The sequence below is a fragment of the Mytilus californianus genome, unplaced genomic scaffold (genome assembly GCF_021869535.1).
Source record: "Mytilus californianus isolate M0D057914Y unplaced genomic scaffold, xbMytCali1.0.p SCAF_2, whole genome shotgun sequence".
Taxonomy (NCBI): Eukaryota; Metazoa; Mollusca; class Bivalvia; order Mytilida; family Mytilidae; genus Mytilus; species Mytilus californianus.
In genome coordinates this window covers 64,758,067-64,778,756 of record NW_026262668.1, presented here as the reverse complement: position 1 = coordinate 64,778,756, position 20,690 = coordinate 64,758,067, and the positions used below count along the sequence as shown (strand labels likewise).

Sequence of the window (20,690 nt, the reverse complement as noted above, 5' to 3'; positions counted from 1 at the left end):
TCATATTATTTATCTGCATGGCAAGTAATCCCCTTTCAGATTCTATGTCAATAGCTATTTTCTGATTTTTTCCCCTGATCGACACAGAATCCCAAAAGGGGTAATATTGTGAGTTGCTAGGGTTGAATTCCTTTTTGTCAGTGGGACTATAGTTTAGTGTAAACAATATTTTTATCATGTTTATTGTGAAAATAATAACAAACATTACAATATGACAGTTTTATTACGATTGGAAAACAAGTGGGGCAAGTTTGCAGGTCTTTATTCAGAGGGATCAAACTCCTTTCATCAGTCATGTCAGCAGGGCGAGTTGGTTAGTATTAGGTCAAGCTTGAAGAAACTAGGGAAAAGTGTCATGCAGTATGAATTCTAGTCACTTTGGCACCTAGTTAAATAGGCACCTGGTCTAATAGGCACCCAGTTTAGTCAATTTGGCACCTAGTCAAATCGGCACCTGGTTAATTCGGCACTGTGGTAGTTTTTTAGGCACTCAAAATAAACATTATGTTTTGCAAGTAAACCATTGAACTCTGTTTTTTCCATATTTTTTCAATATTTTCACTCGAGGTGTCCACAGAAGTTCTAATGGAAACTTTCTTATAGACAATGCCATAATATCTATATTTATCAGAACTTATATTATAAAGGAATTTCTTTTTCATGACAACTGCACATTGCTAGTAAACATACAACATTGGTGTCAGCGTTAATCATTTTATGCAAATAGACAGGAAAAGCTGGAAAAAAAAACAATTTAAATTACAATGATTAAATTTGTTTCTATCCTTATCCATTGTTATCTGTCTTCTTTGTTTAATTCCATTTTTTTTTTAATTAAAAAACAACAAAACTTACATGAAAATTGTTTGTAATTGACATTCTGCACCATTAGCCACTAGTCCGTTGCCCCAGACTACATGTAGTTAAATTTTATTCGGACTAGCAAGTATTTGCAAATATTTGTTTATAAACATGAGAAACTTGTCAGAATGTTGGTCTTCAGACTTGTAGTTGGAAAAGATTTTGGTGCAGACTGGTAATTGATATAAGTTGAATTTGTTCATAAGTAATTATAAGGCCTAACCACTCAATTTCTCAAAAACGTAATTGAGAAAATATTGAGAAAAATTCAAACAGAAAGCAGACTGTTTATTTTTTTATTGTGTATTCCAACTGCTTAATTATATGCGCTGATTTTGAATAATGTACGAAATTTATCTTTTAAATTAACCCTCGAAATTTGTACATGTCATGCATGTTGTATTCAAAAACATATTCTCCCCATACCTCATATAAAAAGGAAAAAAGGGTTAAAATATTATTAGGTGCCGAATTGATTTAACGAAAAACCGAAATGACTTTAAATAGGTGCCGATTTGACTAGATGCCGATTTGACCAGATGCCGATTTGACTTTTCAATAAGTGCCGAATAGACTAAGTGCCGATTTGACTTGTACCCGTACAGTATGTACCTACCACCATGCTTTTTCTCGATAACTTCCAGTTTGATTCCGCCTTCTTCGGCTGCAGCAAGCAGCTTAAGGGTATTTGAATTACCCTTGTCGGTATATAGCTTCATTTTCATTAAGAAAAAAGGAGAAAGTTTGCGGGAAAAATAGAAATTTCATCAGACATGAACCGGAAATACACGTGGTATGGTGTAAAAACCAAAACGAATGGGTTTCAGTTCCGAATACTCATGATCAAATGTCACAAGATCGTAACAATACACAGAGTCTCATAAACAATGGCCAAGGTTCCTGCAGAACGTCTAAGAAGACTGTTTTATTTTGTTTCCCCAAATGAAACTTCATTCGAGAAACTTGAGGACGTTCCAAAATATGTTGACGAGGCAGGTTTTCTTAGTTCTAGCAGTCAGGGGTACCATGGTTATTTACTTGAAGAAATAAATATTAATATTCTTATATAAGTAAATTTGTAGGATACTTATACAAGTGTATTTTATTTACTTGTATAGGTAAATTATTTTTTGGCTTAGTTATGTCCCTTGTCATCCTATCTTCTTTTCTTGAATTTCTACGAACTTCTTTGCTCTAATAGAATTTTTAATTGTCTGTCCTTTGCAGATGTCTTTACTAATCATTTGATTTTAAGTGTAATTTCATGGACAATGAAAATCTCATTTGTCTGTTATCTTCAGAACACTGTTCATTTTACAAGCCCCCAATGGGCAATTTTTGAAGGCCTTCCCAAATACTTAAGACCTTTGCTGAATTAATGAGATGAAACATTGAACTCTAATAAAAAATTATGGGCTAACCTGAGAAAAATTGTTAAAGGCATGTTTTTAATCTCTAAACTTGAGAATTTTTCAGGATTGTAAAAAAAATTTACTTATACAAGTAAATTTTTGAGAAAATTAAGGGGAGATTATTCAAACATTATAATTTACTTGTATTAGTATATTATTATTTACTTCTTCCAGTAAATAAAGATTACTTGTACAAGTAGTACCCCAGACTGTCTAGTATCTGTCCAAACAGATTACTATCAGACTATTTATATTATTGTATAACAGTCAGGACAGTAGTCTCAGGTTTTCCTGTATGCATACATGCCTGTTTAACATTGTCTCTTAATACTTATACCAACATATATTCAACAATGTGTCAATGAATCCAAATGAACTCTTACATTTATACCAACTTTTCTTATTTTGGTAAGATAGGGACTTAAAATTTGATACAGAGAGGGCTTCAAACAGGTGCAAGACAACTCGGCCTAAAGACAACTTTGACCATCTACAAAAAAGACAACTTTAACTGTCTATGAAGACAACTCCGACCATCTATGTAGGCAACTTGGGCCGTTTATAATGCCAATTGCAACTAGACAAAGTATGATAGGAAAGTTATGACTATGTAAATGATTTAATGAGTGTGTTCAACGGAAAAAGACATCTCAGACAAAAGAGAAAAGAGATATTACTGCATGAGCATTGATTAATTTGTTTAAGTTGTGTGTGTTTTTTTTTTTTTAGTTATTTTTGCTTTTTTTGTAGAATCATAAAAAATAAATTTGAACTGTGCACTGTTTCACCATCATCTTTCTACCCATAAAAATGCTACACGCCCCCACCCCCCAAAAAATATAAACTGCTGTCGGCAAATAATTTTTAAAGTTGACTGGTTTCGGATTTCTCGCTTCTTTTTGGATCGTAATGGCGAAACAATATAGATTTCATTTCTCGCCAAAATATTTCCAGAATAAGATCGTCATAAAAATTTTCTAAATGGAAACTTGTATATCAAATAATTAATAATGTGGCAGGAATATGGTTTCATTTCTTGTTGCGTTATTGTCAAATTGTAATGCACTAAGCAAATAAGAGAATGAGTTTTAAAAATTGTGTTACTTTTTTTATTTTAAATAAAAGTTAGTAAATATACAATTATTGTAATTGTCGAAGAGTGCCTTTATAATATTGATGGTCAGATTCCCTTTATTACTACTACTGCATTGACCCTTAGAGCATTGCGAGCCACTGATTTCTCAAACAGTTTTCAACAAAGTGATCTGAAGTTATTTTTTTCTTGTAGAATATATACAGTAGTTAAAGTGCAAAATGTCACGTAATTAGCAGAGACATATGTATTATATGTCTCTGTAATATGCTGATAAGTAACAAGAAATAATATTTCATGTCAACATTATAGTTTAAATTAAAATATGACATTAAAACTGCTCATGCTTTACATTTTTAATCCATTTCAAAATTGGTTAACTTTACCTTTCCTGTACCCCCTTTAGTCCATGCTTCTTTTTATCTTCCAAGTGCCTTACTGGAAAAACCTTTGTATATACATTGTAGTAAACAGACTGTTTGATGTTCAGTAGTTGTAGTTTGTTGATGTGGTTTATAAGTGTTTCTTGTTTTTTTTTTTTATTAGACCGTTGGTTTTCCCGTTTGAATGGTTTTACACTAGTAATTTTTGGGGCCCTTAATAGCTTGCTGTTCAGTGTGAGCCAAGGCTCTGTGTTGAAGACCGTACTTTGACCTATAATGGTTTACTTTTATAAAATTTGACTTGGATGGAGAGTTGTCTCATTGGTACTCATACCACATCTTCTTATATCTTGTTACTCTGCCTACCCATTGAATTTAGGTATCAATCTTAATTACAATGTCTGAGCATTGAGCAAACAACCAAATAAAGTTTGCAAGCAAGGCATTTTAACTCTTGATTTGCATGCTATATTATTTCAACTCTATTAAAGATTTTATTTAAAATATAGAATAACCAATATGAAGTAGAAATTAAAATTTACATTAAATTTGATTATCTTTGCACAGCACTTCATTTGCAAATGCAGCAAGATATAAAGGATACTTTTATTTATTAATATCATTTGGATAAGCCAATGAAATCTATAGGAGCTACATGTAGGTTGGAAATGTAAATTGCAAAAAAGGTTCAGCAAGACAAGATGTATCTACTGTGAAAATTGAAGAAAAATCAGTTGTCAGACATGTTTTGGAGTTCAATTGCTCTGAAATAATCAATGTTTGCAGTTTTTTGCTGTTATATATAGTGAAATACATAGGAGCTAGGTTAAAACTCTAAATTGAAAAATGAGTTATTGTCCCGGCCCTGAAATATATTTTTTCACTTTTTTTTGTTATTTTGAAAAGTATAGGAGCTAGATTAAAAAGTGTAAACTGCAAAAATGATCAGCATGACAAGATCTGTTTACTCTGATATTTTTTACTTTTCAGAGTTCAACCGATTTTTAAGTTATTGCCCCTGAAAAGTAGATTTTACTATTTTTGGCATTTTTGGCAGGTTAACTAAAAACCAGGGGCTAGATAAAATATGTAAATTGCAAAAAATGGTCCAGAACACAAAGAGTAACAATAGTATGTGCACTTCTAAAAGTCCTAACTAGCAAACTGGCAATTTGTTCACCAGGTTAGCAATACAGACACAGGTGTGCCTCTTGTTATTCAGTATTCATCATTTACTACATTGTAGCTTATACTGCATGTATAATTAAAATGTAGTATCTTATATCACATATAAGAAAAATGAGAAATGAGAGTTTGTTTAATTTCCAGTAACCCTTTTACAAGCTCATTGCAATTTTTTTTTTTTGACACCTTAATAGCTTTAGTTGGTATTCCCGTTTGAATGGTTTTACACTAGTAATTTTTGGGGCCCTTTATAGCTTGCTGTTCGGTGTGAGCCAAGGCTCCGTGTTGAAGACCGTACTTTGACCTATAATGGTTTACTTTTATAAATTTTGACTTTGATGGAGAGTTGTCTCATTGGCACTCAAACCACATCTTCTTGTATCTATTATAAATGAAATGATTTGAGTTTTAGTTATCTCCCTTGGATGCTCTTTTGAAGGTGAAACGGTTTGATCAAGGGCATAGTCGGCATACATGTTAGTTATACATCCTTGGTTTGAAATACTTATTTGAAATGAGATCCTTTAAAACAAGATGGAAGTAATGAAGAATGCAAGGCTTAATCAAAATAAAATTATTCAGAAAACGACTTTTTATAAATTACAATTATTATATATTTTAGTTCCATTATGTAAGATGACAAACACGTATTCATTCAACAAACTTTTAAATTTCAATGACATTCACATTTTATTCAATTTTCTTGTTCAAGTTTACTTCCATATAATGCATGTATACTTTCACTTTCTATTTATACTCACCATGGTTACATTGTGACGTTATTTATGCATACCCAATTTTGTACTTCATGCGCAATCCTCTGTATTGTTTTTATCCTGATGACGGTGCCTATGGCACAGAAACATGTAGATCAACAAATTTTCTGCAGCAGTCCCTAAAGTGTTGTTGTTATAAGACTTTCTACATTCTAAACTTTTTATAAAGTTTAGAAGTCATTGTAACAAGTTGAATTTCAGTTTATTTATAAAGTAATTTATACACATTGACATTCAACGTTAAGGCAAAGGGAAATAACTCTTACTCAAATTATGTCAAGAAAACAGTTGAAAGGAGACTGGGATTTATTTCCATTCACACCTTTTGAACAACACGTATTTTAATGTTGTATCTTGTATTAATTATGCACACCAATAATTACATATATTTAAATGTTTCAGGCAATACCATACTTTGTCTCAATGATAATAATAGAAGCAATTGTACTTTATATACAAGGGAAGCCATTACCAAGATTCAACGATGGATTTAGTTCTGTTGCAAATGGATTACTTTCATTAATGCATGGGTAATAAATACAAGCTTCCATAAATTTTTGAGATTTATCTAATATGTGAATTTCATGTGTAATAAAGTATTTTCTCTAATTCTTTGGCAATTGAACCCTCTCTGGACCCATTGTTTAAAAACATTTTATCAAGGTGTGGTTGCCGATGATCTCAGTAGATGAAGTTGACAGGTCATACCTTTACCAGTTCTTTGGATGAATCGAAATGTGCTAATAACTTTATATTTGAATGACGTAGAAATCAGGAATGTGGAAATCATTCGAATCAAATGAAAATTTATTTTATTGTAGTAAATAAGCCATTTTTTAAGACGTTTTTGAAACACGAAAACTTATTTGATAATCATTAGAGAAACAGATTCTTACATACATGTAGTAACTTGTGGATTACTGTGAAACGACTTTGATTCGTGGGTACCAAATTTCGTGGTTTGAGCAAAAATTACATATTCGTGGGTTCTTAAATTCGTGGATTTTTAGTATTCTGAAGGAAAAAGATTGTTGTTATATTTTGTAGGATACTTAAATTCGTGGATAAAGCAATCCACGAAAACCACGAAAATTGGTACCCCAGGAATTAAAGTACTTTCACAGTATCTGATTTATCCAATCTCAATAGTTAAATTATCGAATTTAACTATCTGGTTTGGATAAATCAGATATTCCACTGGTACCAATGTAAGACACTGTATGTATGTGAAGTTTCACATAATTGCCCAGCTCATGATCATTATATGTGCATGATATATGAAGATTTAAGCATTTTGAAGAAGTAGAATCATCATACTGTACAATATTTAGTATTTTCTATATCAATTTTTGGAGATTTGAACGTTTTGAAAAATGTATACCAGTACATAGAATCATCATACAGTACAATTTAAGTATCCTAAATATTATTTTTGTAAGTTTAAGATAAAAGCATGATATCTGATGAGAAAAATCGTCTCTGCATTAAATGATGCTGTTGTTTGATATTGTCAAGTTGACAGGCATCAAATAGAGTTTAGTATAAAGTTTTTGAAGACCAAAAGAAGATGTGGTTGCCTATAATTGCTTAAATCCTCTTCATTTGAACTTGGGTGGATAGTTGTCTCATTGGCAATCATACCACATCTCCTTATTTTTATATATGTGAACATGGGGGTACTTTTCATGTACAACTGACTTCAGTCATGATTTACATAGATTCATGTGAAAATAAGAAGATGTGTTATGATTGCCAATGAAACAACTCTCCACCAGAAACCAATTGACGTAGAAGTTCAAAGCTATAGGTCACCATACAGCCTTCAACAATCAGCAAAATCATTACTGCATAGTAAGTTTTAATTCATGCATGTTGTCAGTTGTGAAAAAAATCTATCGCTATGTTAGATAAAAAAAATCAGCTGGTAATATTTGTTTTACAGAGATCATTTCATTGCCTGTTCCATGATTTTATTGTAACATTTGAACAAGTAGTAAATAAAGCTCATATAACTTTATTGTCTACATTTAAACAAACAAACCTTTATCTATTCTTTGTACTTTGTTTACTTTAAAATAGATATGCAGTAAAATGCAGTTCTAATTGGATGTAGCCATATCATACTCTGATCAGATTTTAACTTTATATGAGAAAACATGGTGTAATTTCTCCTTTCAAGTTTTGTCTGCAATAGAAATGCATTGTTTTGTTCCAATTACTAGATTTATGGAAATTTATGTAGATGGTATTATAAAAATAAGAAGATTTGGTATGATTGCCAATGAGACAACTCTCCGCCGGAGACTAAACGATGTAGAAGGTTAGTTATTATAGGTCACTGTATGGCCTTCTACAATGAGAAAATCCCATACCGCATAGCAAGCTATAAATAACCCGGAAATAACAAATGTAAAACAAGAAAACAAGAAAACTAACAGCCTGATTTATGTACAAAACAATAAACGAAAAACAAATACATGTATGATAAACAGAAACAAACAACAACCTTTGAATTACATGCTCCTGACACAAGACATGTTTGGTTTCTTACATGAAACTTAATGTTATCACTTTTATTTTAGGTTGCTGTTCAGATCAGTAGAGGTGTCTACTTATGTATGGTTTTATGAGAGGTTTAATTTGATACAGTTACCGTGGAACAACCCGTGGACATGGGTCCTCGGAATGGTTGGTGTGGATTTCTGTTACTACTGGGTTCACAGATGGGGACATGGTAATGACCTTGATAATAATGTCATCCTGGGTAGATTCATACATCCAATGCCATGAAAAGTGCAGAAAATACACCATCATCTCTTGCCATGCCCAAAATCAAGTTTTGTTCAGAATATCAGTACGGAAAAGAAAATAGACGAAATATTTTAGCCACTTGTCAAACATTTACTGTGAAAATGTATATCAGTCTCCAAAAATAAAAAGTGCAATGATTTCACAACAACAGTATATTTATATAACCTTCTTTAACAAGTTAGTTAAACAAAATAGGAAATATTTGAAGTATGAATCTTATACCCGTTTGCTTTGTTAATACTATTTCCAGAAAAAAATGAGTGCAAAATGCTACTTTTATATTTTTGTTTGAAAGTAGAATGATACATTGTACATCTACATAAAACCATACTGTGGATTCATTATTTTTCATGGGATACCAATTTTTATACCACTGCAAAAAATTTTGTGGTCGTATATTGGTATCACGTCATCGTCGTCAGCGTCGTTCGAAGACATTTGGTTTCCGGACAATAACTGTAGAAAATGTAAATAGAAATCTATGAAATTTATCCAGCTGTGCTCGGCGAAGCAATTTATTTTGTATAAAACTGTCATAATTATTTTAGTTTGGACTATTTTTTTTTTAAATCAATCCTTAAAGTTTATGAAATTCTATTGATTCCTTCCAACCTTGCTTTAAACAGAAGTGAACATAATTTGGGCAGCACACCAAACCCATCACAGTTCAGAAGATTATAACCTGACCACAGCACTAAGACAGTCCTGCATACTTAAGTATATTTCTTGGGTAGGTTAGTTATATATTACAGAGATTGAAACATTGAACCAAACCAATTTAATCTGAAAGTTGGTACATTGTTAAAATGACACTTATTGTACTAATTTCTGACATACATTTTTTGTACTAATTGTTTTTTCAAAGTAGTTGAAAAACCTTTGACCAAATAAAACATATCTGTTCTTTTTCCTTCCAAAAATTGCTAATATTTTGATACAAAATTCTAAATTTAAAACTGATAAATGACATGACTTATCTCTCAATTTTAGTGATGTAGAAAAAAATGTAAATTTTTAATGAAATTTGAATGCAAGCGTTTCATTGTGAAATGTTGATCATAAGGGGATATAACTTTCGTATAAATGTACATTAAATTTCAAATGATCTTCATTTAAATATAATACAGAATTGTCAATGTTCTTCATAATTTGAAGTCCAATTGAAAGTGGAAATAATGAATTATAATTTGTTTCAAGTTTGTCAAGTAGTCATTTATGAAATATTGAATTGGGAAAACCAGATTGATTCTTATCTGTACTGCTTATAAGAAAGTGTAAATATTTGAATAATTATCAATTTTTTATTTATCAGGTGTTTTATCTTCCTATGGCTTTATGCGTGCCACCATCAATTTTCCTGGTGCATGCCCAGTTTAGTCTCCTGTACCAGTTCTGGATACATACAGAGGTAATTAAATTGATATTTACATTTACAGTTCAGTAGTCATGTTGTTGTTTCTTGCTTTATGATTCTAATTTAACTTTAATTCAAGATGGATGAGAATCTAGCATTTACTTTTTTAAATTACATGTCGTAATCAATTGACCTTGTTGTAATTATACCCTGCTTTGAAAGGAGGTCATCTACCTTTTTTTATGTCTGTCTGTGTGTCTGTTACTACAAATCAGAGCATCCTGAAATTTGGTATCATGATTATGTAAGCATGCTTTACTGTGTGAATGGTGCATTAAAATTTACTTTTAATCTGAACATTAATATCATAGTTTACTACAATTGAGTTAGGAGAGACAATGGTATTTCAATTGAAGTAAGTACATTGTCATTCTGCCTGTAAATTCAATAGTCCCTCTTCCGAGTGGTCTTAGAAGTTCACTTACAGTATCACTAGCCTGTCAGCACTGAGGTGAGTTCCAACACCGCAAGTGGGGGTACCTTAAACTATGATCTTTTATCAACTAGGATTGTCAGTTTTCCTGCCGAAGATTGTGGTTTTCTTCAGGCACTCCAGCTTCCTCCACCAATAAAAATTGTCTGCCAAGAAATAGCCAATAGTGCTGAAAGTGGCTTTAAACACCAAAAAATCAATCAATCAATCCTTCTCAAAATGAACTCATTATGATTTAATGCTTATTGAAATCAACAACAAAAAAGAGGTGAAGGATACCAAAGGGACATTCAAACTCATAAGTCAAATTACACTATATTAAAGAGGATCATAGAGTCCAATTTGAAATTTCATAAACCACTGAAGTTGTTGACATCATATTTGTTAATTTGTTAAATTTGAAAACACCTTTAAAGAATTTAATTGCATGGGCGTATTTTATTTCAGACAATTAAGAGCATTGGTCCATTAGAATGGATTTTGAATACTCCAAGTCACCACAGAGCCCATCATGGTAGAAACAGACAGTATATAGATAAAAACTATGGAGGAACACTCATTATTTTTGACAGACTATTTGGTAAATATTTATACACAACTTCAAACATCTAGGGAACTGAAAGCAGAAATTTCACTTCAGCAAAATACATATCTGGAATATGACTCATCTTAGTATAATCTACTGTAAATTCTGAAATTATTGTGGTTATTTGGAGAATGGTTGAAAATGGAAGATTAATCATTGTGATTTCTAGAAAATTTGCATACAGATATATGTATCAGATATCAGACTGCGAGTTCTTTAGTATTGCGATACTCACCCAGTTGCATTATTTGCATTACATAATACAAACCTTGAAATAATTTCTGAATTTGCAGTATTTTCATTAATATGGAAAATTCTACATCCATTCAACTTTGAATAGAATATAATGTATTGAAAAATATTTCATGTGTATTCAGGACGATGTTCCTTCCTGTAAATGAAATATACATGAATAGTTTCTTAACAAACAGTGATTTTCAAAAGCACCACTGATTTTATTTGCTGTATGGCATTTAAAAGAAGTTGCTAAAACAAGGCAAAAGTAAATATTACTTTCTGGGTTTTGGAGTCAGATCACTTTATATGGATTCTAACTTATAGCTACTAATATGTAACAGAAACATTTTTAGTTATTTATTCTTTCGTGAAGGAATCTTTGTGTTTGGTTGTAGATTAATAACATGCAATAAGAATGTTTTTTAATTAATTTCATGAAAGGTGCAGTTTTGTCAGGTATAAAATTGCCACTGACCAAGTCAACATTATATCCCTGGACAGGGACTAATCTATCTTCCAAATGACATATATAAAATGATTAATTGCTTAAAAAGCTGGTCTTTCTTCTTTACATTATTGCATTAATATTTGATATGGTTTAAAATGTGATAGTAATCTTCAGTAGAATAACTATCATATAAAACTATTTTTTTCTGATTTAAAATTTCTTGTTTTGCATTGCACTCTGATGTTTCAAAAATAGGTCTCACTGAGAGTAAATGTAAATCTTCCAATGAGCTACCCAGAAAATTTAACATGGCTTTAAATTTGATCACAGGCACTATTTTACACAATATTTGAGCTTTTACATTTACATTCAGAAAATCATTAGGTTTTTATGTTATCATAGGTACATTTGAAGCAGAAAAAGAAGAAGTTGTTTATGGTCTTGTACATCCTCTAGATTCCTGGGGTCCTATTCATTCACAGGTAAGAACTATTGGTTATTTGTAGAGAAAGTTCTCTTAAATTACAGATCATGTGATGAAACAGTACAACCATTCAATAATGTATGCATTATATGAACCATTTGTTGTTGGTCGTCTGTTGAACAAATTCTGATAATTTATGCACTGACATGAAATAGCTAGGATGTATAGCCCTAGTTGCTGGTATAATTCTTAAAACAACAACAATCTACTCCTCTAACTTTATTTCTCTCTTGTTTGCTGGTACAAGTATTTTTATATAATTTGGTATATAGGTTCATAATGGGGCCTTTTATATCTTTCTATATGGTATGGGTTTTGTTCACTGTTGAAGGTCATAGAAGGACCTGTGCTTATTTACAATCTTGTCCTTAATTCTTTGGGGAATAGTTGTCTCACTGGAACTATTCCATTACAAATTTTTTTTTTAACTATATATCAAAGGTATATATCAGCAATGTTTTGAACGTGATTGAAAAGTAGTACCATCAACTATTTTTACAGGAATTATGTCCCTTTAAATTGTTAATTTAAAAGGAAAACTGCATTGTAAATACTGTCACATCTACATTTCTTGTTCGATTTTTATGAAATCACATAATGCCTATTAAGTATTTTTACAGAAACTACCCCTTTGAAATGTAATTTTCATGGAAAACTGCATTGGAAGCACTTTCCCGCCTACATTTCTTATCAGATTTTTATGTTATAAATTCATATGAAAAGTTCATATTAGCAAGGTACTCTTGTGATATTGAAATTTTTTTTTATTCAGTATGGTTACAAAAGTAAAATATTGATTTTGTCACCTTTATAATAAGAAGGCTTCCTTTTCTATTGTTTCTGCTTCACCTGTTTACACATTGATTCACTAAAAATGTCCAAAGTAAGATCATAAATGAGTTTCTTGAACCCTTGGCTAGCCTACTACTAGCCTCAAAAAATTATGCAGACAATAATTTTTTTTTTTTTATTTCAATATTATAAAATTTGTGCTTGGGACTAGATTTTTATGATTGCCAAAAATTTATACTGGACATTCAATGATGTTTTGTATTGTTCTTTTTTGTAGATATGCCATCTTCAATACATGATGAAAACTTTCATGGAAACTCAAGGGATTGGAAACAAATTATCAGTTATTTTTAAAGGTCCTGGATGGTCTCCAGGGAAACCAAGATTAGGACTGAAAGAAGATATACCTATGGTAACATTTAGATAAGGGATTTAATTTTAAAACCATGTAAAATAGTGCAATTGCAAGTATACAATCAAACATGTGTTAATAGAATGTATAGATATTCATTAATGCTATTTCAATAGTATACACCTATTGACTGGATATGAGGGTAATAGCAAGTTTGTTGTCCCTGAGAGACCAACTATTGCTTGAGGCGAAGCCGAGGGCAATAGTAAGTATCAAAAGGACAACAAACTTGCTATATCACTCATAACCAGTCATTAAGTGTTTTATTATACCGAACAAAACAACTTTCTAAAAAGACTACATGTATACACCACTTGGAAAAACACCAAATAGTCACATAGACATGCACAAGATTAACTTTCAGGTTTTTTTTTTGCCCGTGTGGTATTTGTCAATATTTACTGTAATTAAGACCAGGAATCCTTGTGTACAATTCCCGTGCATATAATAAACACTAGCTTAGCTAAACTATTTTACCATACACCAAAGCAATCCCAGATTATGAATACGACGACATACCCATACCATGAATTTGTTATGTTTTAGTTCTTAAAATATGTCGCGTAGATTTTCTTTTTCTTTTTTTATTGCTTCTGGTAAGTAATATATAAATTTGAAATTACGACGACAGACACATACAGATTATACCGTTTACGATATTTCAGAGTTTAACGTTGCCAACCGCACAAATCCAAGCAGAATAGTCAATGACATCATTGTTGTCCAATGAAAAATTAGTATGAAAAAGTCCGGGAAATATGTTCATAAAACTATTGACCTGGGTAATAGTCTTTGAAACTATTGACTGGCAAATAGTCTGTGGTATGAAATAGCACAAATATTTCATTCTTTTTTATATAGAAAAAACATACTGAGGTATAATAATTTGATTTATTTATACTATTGTCAGAAAAAAATGACTCTTGGAAGTAAATTAAAAAAAAACATTTTGCCTGTTTTTATTGTTTTCACTATGTTCATGATGATACATTGTGATAACGGCCATTAAATCCTAATTTGAATTATAAGCTAGAAATAGAGGCCATTTTGGGGCCTTATCCATCTACTCCTTTATTCTTGCAGCAACATTGCCAATGTGTACTGATCCTTTCAATCAATCAACCAGTCAATACCTGCACCTAAATGACACACCCTGTCAATTGCTGTTTTATTCTTTTGCAGTGTAATAGTGAAAAGTGAATAATGTGTGGAGTTTTATTACAGGTGTCAGCTCCAATGCCAAAGTTTGAAGGACCCATGTTACCAACGTGGATGAATGTGTACATATGGGTACATTTTGGTTTACTTATTGTTGGGTATGATGTCTTGGCTCATAGAGACCCGGTAAGAAGAATCATCTTGATACAGTTTTGTGCATGTCAGAGATGAAATGTATATTTTTTCACAGAAACGTAGAAAAGATTTAAATATCTTTAGGGATTTTTTTTTCATTCTGCACAACACTTCATTACACAGTCTAGTTTTGAGAGTTCTGGTTTTTTTTTCATGGCGCTTCTGAAAAAAATCACAAACATTCAGGAACGAATTAACACACTGTGGCAGTGTTCTCCCTACGAATTTCATATAGCATCCTGGTAAACGACAAATTATAAAAAATATGTTTCTAGAAATTATAGCATCACATCCATAACATTATCTGTCATGTCTTTAAGAAAATCATTTCAGATGGCATCACATTCAAGCAATAAAGCATAAAATATATCTTGAGATAACACTGTGTGACAAATAGTTATAGTTGAGTCAGCTTAGTCTTTTTTGTAAATGATCAGTTTAATGCTGGTATTAAGTTGTATAGGAGAAAGGCTATTGCGGTCTTGTAGACTTTTACCACTTAAACTGATCAGCATTTCAGAATTTTGTAAAAGCACTGAATGAATTAAAATAAAATTGAGAATGGAAATGGAAATGGGGAATATGTCAAAGAGACAACAACCCGACCAAAGAGCAGACAACAGCCGAAGGCCACCAATGGGTCTTCAACGCAGCGAGAAAATCCAGCACCCGGAGGTGGTCCTCAGCTGGCCCCTAAATAAAATTGTGTACTAGTTCAATGAAAATGGACGTCACACTCAACTCCAAAACATATAAATGAACTAAAATTAAAAAACATACAAGACTAACAGGCCAGAGGCTCCTGATTTGGGACAGGCACAAAAATGTGGTGGGGTTAAACATATTTTGTGAGATCTCAACCCTCCCCCTTATACCTCTAGCCAATGTAGAATAAAGAAACACATAACAATACGCACAGTAAACTTAGTTGTAAAGAAGTTAAAAGTTTGCTTTGTTTATATTTTATGTTGAATAACCGTGACATTTTATTTTATACCTTATTTATCTTTGATTAAAAAACAAATTTATTTTTTTTCAGAGCATGAATGCGTTTAGTGTGGTATGCTATATTTTGTATATAATTTATTGTCTAGAAGTTTTTGGAGCCCTTTTTGATGCAAGGTAAGAAAAGAAAAAGAAAAAAAACTCAGCTAACATGTAAACATTACATGGCCTTCAACAATTCTTAAAATTATATAAGCATATTATCACAAGGAACTGCAATTTGGAACAAAAGAAAGTTCATTAATTGTAGAAAAAGAAGATATACATGATATTTGTAAATAAATGCATTTTTTATGGGTTGTTTAAGGTGGAAAAATGAAATGCACAAATAAATGCATCTTTGATATTTTAAATTGCATTGGACTATACATTATATTAATAAAACCACAGGGGGTCTCAACATGGGATTTGGGTACAGATGTGCGGCTGGGATTTCTAAACAAGATATCAAGATTTGCCATTTCCAATTTCTATCAAAATTAACAGATGACTCCTTACATGTATCATTGCCCTAAGATAAAGATTAGACATATTTTTGTATTTTTTGTTTATTACCTCGAAAACTTTAAAAGGCAGGTAGAAACTGTACCCAGCAAAACAAAAATTCTAACATGACCATTGGCCAACTCCTTAAAGGAGTTATTGCCTTGAAATGATAATTTTTGACAAATTTTCAAGCCTATTATCTTGAAAGTTCTAAGGGAAAACGATGCTGTAAACAGCAAAAATTATCAGCTATACAAGATGTACAAAAATGCCAATATGACAGAAACCATTGGATGACTCCTTATATGAGTTATTGCACATAAATGACGGTTTTTGACTAATTTTTAGGTTTTTGCCCATTATCTTAAAATAAAACATATCAGTAGAAACTGTAAACAGCAACAATGATAAGTAATACAAGATATATTTGTGACAGGTGAGCAGTTCAGGCTCTTAGGAGCCTCTTGTATTTAAATGCTGTAACTTAGATCCTATTGTTCATCAATAACCATGAAATTTCTTCATTTCTTTATTTTCAGGATGATGGCATCATACATGGAGTTATTTAGGTGTTTGTGTTTCATCATTGTCTGTAAGGCTAGAAGTCCTTTAGTTGGAGTGTCTTGGACATTTACTTCTGTAGTTTATTGGATTTATATAGGATCTGCAATATTGTGGGGTTATTTGTCATTCAACCAGTCTACAACAAAAATTAAGAAGGCTTTGTAATTCCATATACTTAAAGCAAAATTGTCTACTCATGTTGGTGCTTATGATAATTCACTCCACATATTATGATCACGGTATAATTTACTTATGAAAGGATTTTTGTCTCGCCCTGACAGAGTCAAAAAGCTAGACTTAGGTATGCTGTTTCCGGCGGTGGCAGCAAGGGTTTCAACAATTTGTTAAAGTTTGTGATTAGGTCCGTGTCAGGGGAACTACTAATGGTAAAACAATGATATTTCGTATGCAGGTGTATAAGCATTTGCAAATATCATTGCCATGGAGATTATTTGGCCCTGTCCCCCTCAGTCATGGTCTATTGACTTTGAAACATTTGTTTAGTTTACAGATTAAAGTTTGTGATTAGGTAAGTTTAAGGGGAACCACTTATGGCAAGTCAATGATATTCGGTATGCAGTTGAAAAAGCATTGGCACATTTCATCTCCATGGAGATTATAGATTATATGCCCCCCCAGTCATGGTCTATTTACCATAACATGTATAGTTTACATGTTACAGTTTGTAATTAGATCAGTAAAATGACATTTGGCAGGCAGTCTCCCCTTAACATTAAACTAGGCATATCTTATTTCCATGGAAATTGTTTGGCCCTAAACCTTTGGTCATGGTTCATTGACTTTGAATAGTTTTTCATAATTTACATGTTAAAGTGATGTTCTTTTAATTTCAACATTTTCATTTTACTATCAAAATGACAAACAGGCGAGACATATATCTATGTCAACAGTATATTAATCTAAAGGACAAGCATACAGATTAAGTAGTCAATGTCTTGATTTTTTATTTGTATGTACACACAGTTCTGTAGCATATCTACAAAGGACTAAAATTTAGTATTTTGAATAAATGCTTAGTATTGGTATATTTCAATAGCTATCCTCATCAACAACGTTAAGTTAACCTTTCAGTTTGTCTGCTACAGTTTAAAATGTCATATCTCAACTTATTCTAATTATTGTGAACAAAGGCAAAATTATGTCAGACCAAATGGATAAAAATCACAATTCTAAACTGCTTATAGTACTTTTCACAAGCAAAATTTCAGTTGAAAAAAAGTTCAATTAATATTTACCTTACCTTACCTTTACATTGAACATAATTTCCATTTTTTTTTTCTCTAGAAAGCGAATAAATATTTTAAAAACGGGCACTGTGATTTTTGTGAGCACAATAGCAAGTTTGTATTATTTCTTTTGTCTTGACCTCTTATTTTTTTATATCAGGGAATTTTTTCAGATAGTTTATAATCAAAGCTCTGTCAATAATGTGAGCCAGCCAATCTGACAGTCACAAAAAAACAGATTTTCTATTCATGTTATATATATATACATTAAATCATTTCTTTACAAATGTATTATTCAAGGCAGTTATTGGAAGCTCTTTTTCATGTTTTGAAAGGTGTAACCATGGGCCTTATTGAATATTTTCTTACTCTTGTAGATTTTATCCTAGCAGAATTTTGTAATTCAGATAAAGCCCAAACAATGGTAAAGTAAAAATATATGTCAGCTGTGCTTAATTTTGGATCTCAAATCGAATTGTCTCCCTTTGACCTTTTTTTTAAATGTGGTAAATCAGTTATTATATCAATGAACAGCTTGTACTGAATTTAATTCCATTACTCTCACAATATAAGATAATGATAAAATAGTATCATGATTTCTTATCAACTATTTAAAAATGATATGTTACCTTTTTACTTCAAATCATAAAGATTAATATTTATTTAAACAAGCATATGTAATCAAACATGAATTTGTTGTCTTCACTATAAAAGTAAACTTAATTTTCCATTTAAGGAAAAGTTGCATGAAAGAGTTGGTGGTAATAGATTCAAAGGTGTTTATACTTTTCTGCAAATCATTTACATATCCCCTATGGCTAGAATTCAAACTTCTGTCCCATCTAATAATCTCAAAATGTTGACCTATTTTTACAGAATTATTACCATTGACCCTTTACATATGCCATCTAGTTGCATGAACACTGATTCTCATGAACTGATTAACTATAAATTATTATCTATTTATGTCTATACTGTGATATTTTTAACAATATTTATATTTTTTTAAGATAATTGATTTTATTCATATGCTATTACCAAATAACATTTTAAGTTAAGTTTTATATTTGAAATTTCAAAGTGTTAAAGTTATTATGTGTACTTTTGGTCAATGATCATATTAAGATGTATGAGATTAAATTGTTATTTTTAATTGTGTATTCCAATTATATGTGATAAAAGTTTGTGCAATAAAGGAAATTTAAAATCAAGTTTAAATTAGTTGTTTCATATTATTTTTTACATGTCAACGAATGGATACAGGATAGATCCTAAGTGATTGGCATAGGTCACACTGGCACTTTGGGCTGGTGTTTATCTTACAAAAGAATACATATATGTATAATTTGTTGCTGGACATAAGGCAGCCATCAGTTAATCATTTAAATTTTTACATACACACACTTATGATATGAAGTGTGCTTAAATGAATTTATGCAGTACAAGAACATAGTCCAAAACAGTCATGTATTCCCGAAATTGTCCGGCCTGAAGCCTGAATCGGATATCTACTTTTAGTTTTTAAGGCTTTCTTAAGAGACGGTCATTTTAACATAATTAGAAAAAAAATGGTTTATGCGATCTTTTTGATCCGACCATTTGCCTTAAACAGCCACACATTTCCGGTCATAAAAGTGACATGATGAATAAGTACTACCAAAACAAACCCTACTTTAATACCTTCTCATTTTAATCAAGGTGAATTAGTTGTCAGACAGCTGAAATGTACCTGTTCAGGCGACAGGTAAACTATTTTGTATCGGACATTGATCAGTCTATTCAAAGTTATTTTCTTACATTTCAGCGGTTTGCATCTATAAATTAATTTAGTCAAAAAGATTGAAATTATCAGAAATAAGTTTATAAATATGATTTGATGAAAAATTAAAAACGTTTTAAACGAAAAATTGTCAGAACCATGTTGTTTGAACTAGTACACGTGTGCCCATGTGCGCAGGCAGGAAATTTAATTATGCATCCTAATTCTTCAAAAATGCTAAAATTATCATAGATACTTTTATTTAATGTTCATTTCGAGTATTTTCTAGAAAAAATAACATGGAAATAGCTACTAAAACTCAATCGTGCTTTGTAAACGTACACAGATTTTACGTATCAGTCCCTGGTCCGTGTTTTACCAACATCCGGTATTAGGAAAATGTGCTTTTTAGTCCCCTACCAACGAAGTCAAAGGGGACTTTAGGTTTGCACTCCGTACGTCTGTCCATTTGTCCATCTTTCCGACTGTCCATCCGTCAGTCCGGCAAATCAGCTTTCCACACTTTTTTCTTCGTTCTTGAAGATATTGATTTGATATTTGGTATATAGTTTTATCATGACAAGTTATAGATCAAGTTCGAATTTTGTTCCGGTCTGATGATTTTGTCCAGAGTTATGAACCATAACTCTGGACCATATCTAATGTTAAGAGTACTATGTTAAACTATATTTCTGTACAAAGGGAGATAAATCATTTTTTTAAAGACATTCTTTGTTAAATTATTTGAAGAATTTTTTGACAGGTTTGTTTTTTATTTAGTATAAACTAATTTTCTGAATGCTGTATATATCAAAAAAAATTATGAAGAGAAATCCTTTAATTAGATAATAATCTATTTTTATTAATGTATATATTTCAATACATTACATTGTGTAGATAAAAGTTGTTGACATTTTATAGATAAGTTACAAATCTATATTAGTTTGTG

At 31.3% G+C, this 20,690-nt stretch overlaps 2 protein-coding genes across 2 annotated transcripts in view; one reads left to right on the top strand and one right to left on the bottom strand.

Moving 5' to 3' along the window:
- Positions 1-1,656, bottom strand: part of LOC127730245 (methionine--tRNA ligase, cytoplasmic-like) — an 83,324-nt gene extending 81,668 nt beyond the window's left edge. The window contains exon 1 of the mRNA XM_052238544.1: positions 1,478-1,656. Coding sequence (XP_052094504.1) covers positions 1,478-1,586 — 109 coding nt within the window. The 5' untranslated portion in view covers positions 1,587-1,656. The remainder of the gene's footprint in view (positions 1-1,477) is intronic.
- Positions 1,656-19,200, top strand: LOC127730256 (alkylglycerol monooxygenase-like). The gene is made up of 11 exons (XM_052238562.1): positions 1,656-1,853; positions 6,113-6,240; positions 8,293-8,444; positions 9,148-9,251; positions 9,834-9,929; positions 10,816-10,948; positions 12,042-12,121; positions 13,193-13,327; positions 14,552-14,671; positions 15,720-15,802; positions 16,711-19,200. Exons 1-11 carry the CDS (start codon positions 1,749-1,751, stop codon positions 16,898-16,900), a joined length of 1,326 nt encoding a protein of 441 aa, XP_052094522.1. The 5' UTR covers positions 1,656-1,748; the 3' UTR covers positions 16,901-19,200.
- The last annotated feature ends 1,490 nt before the right edge of the window (positions 19,201-20,690 follow it).

Bases quoted from the DNA above. Each gene is read 5' to 3' on its own strand.
- LOC127730256 (XM_052238562.1), top strand. From the start codon at position 1,749: ATGGCCAAGGTTCCTGCAGAACGTCTAAGAAGACTGTTTTATTTTGTT. The intron at 9,930-10,815 runs GTAATTAAATTG...ATTTTATTTCAG, and splicing joins AGTTCTGGATACATACAGAG to ACAATTAAGAGCATTGGTCC. The intron at 10,949-12,041 runs GTAAATATTTAT...ATGTTATCATAG, and splicing joins TATTTTTGACAGACTATTTG to GTACATTTGAAGCAGAAAAA.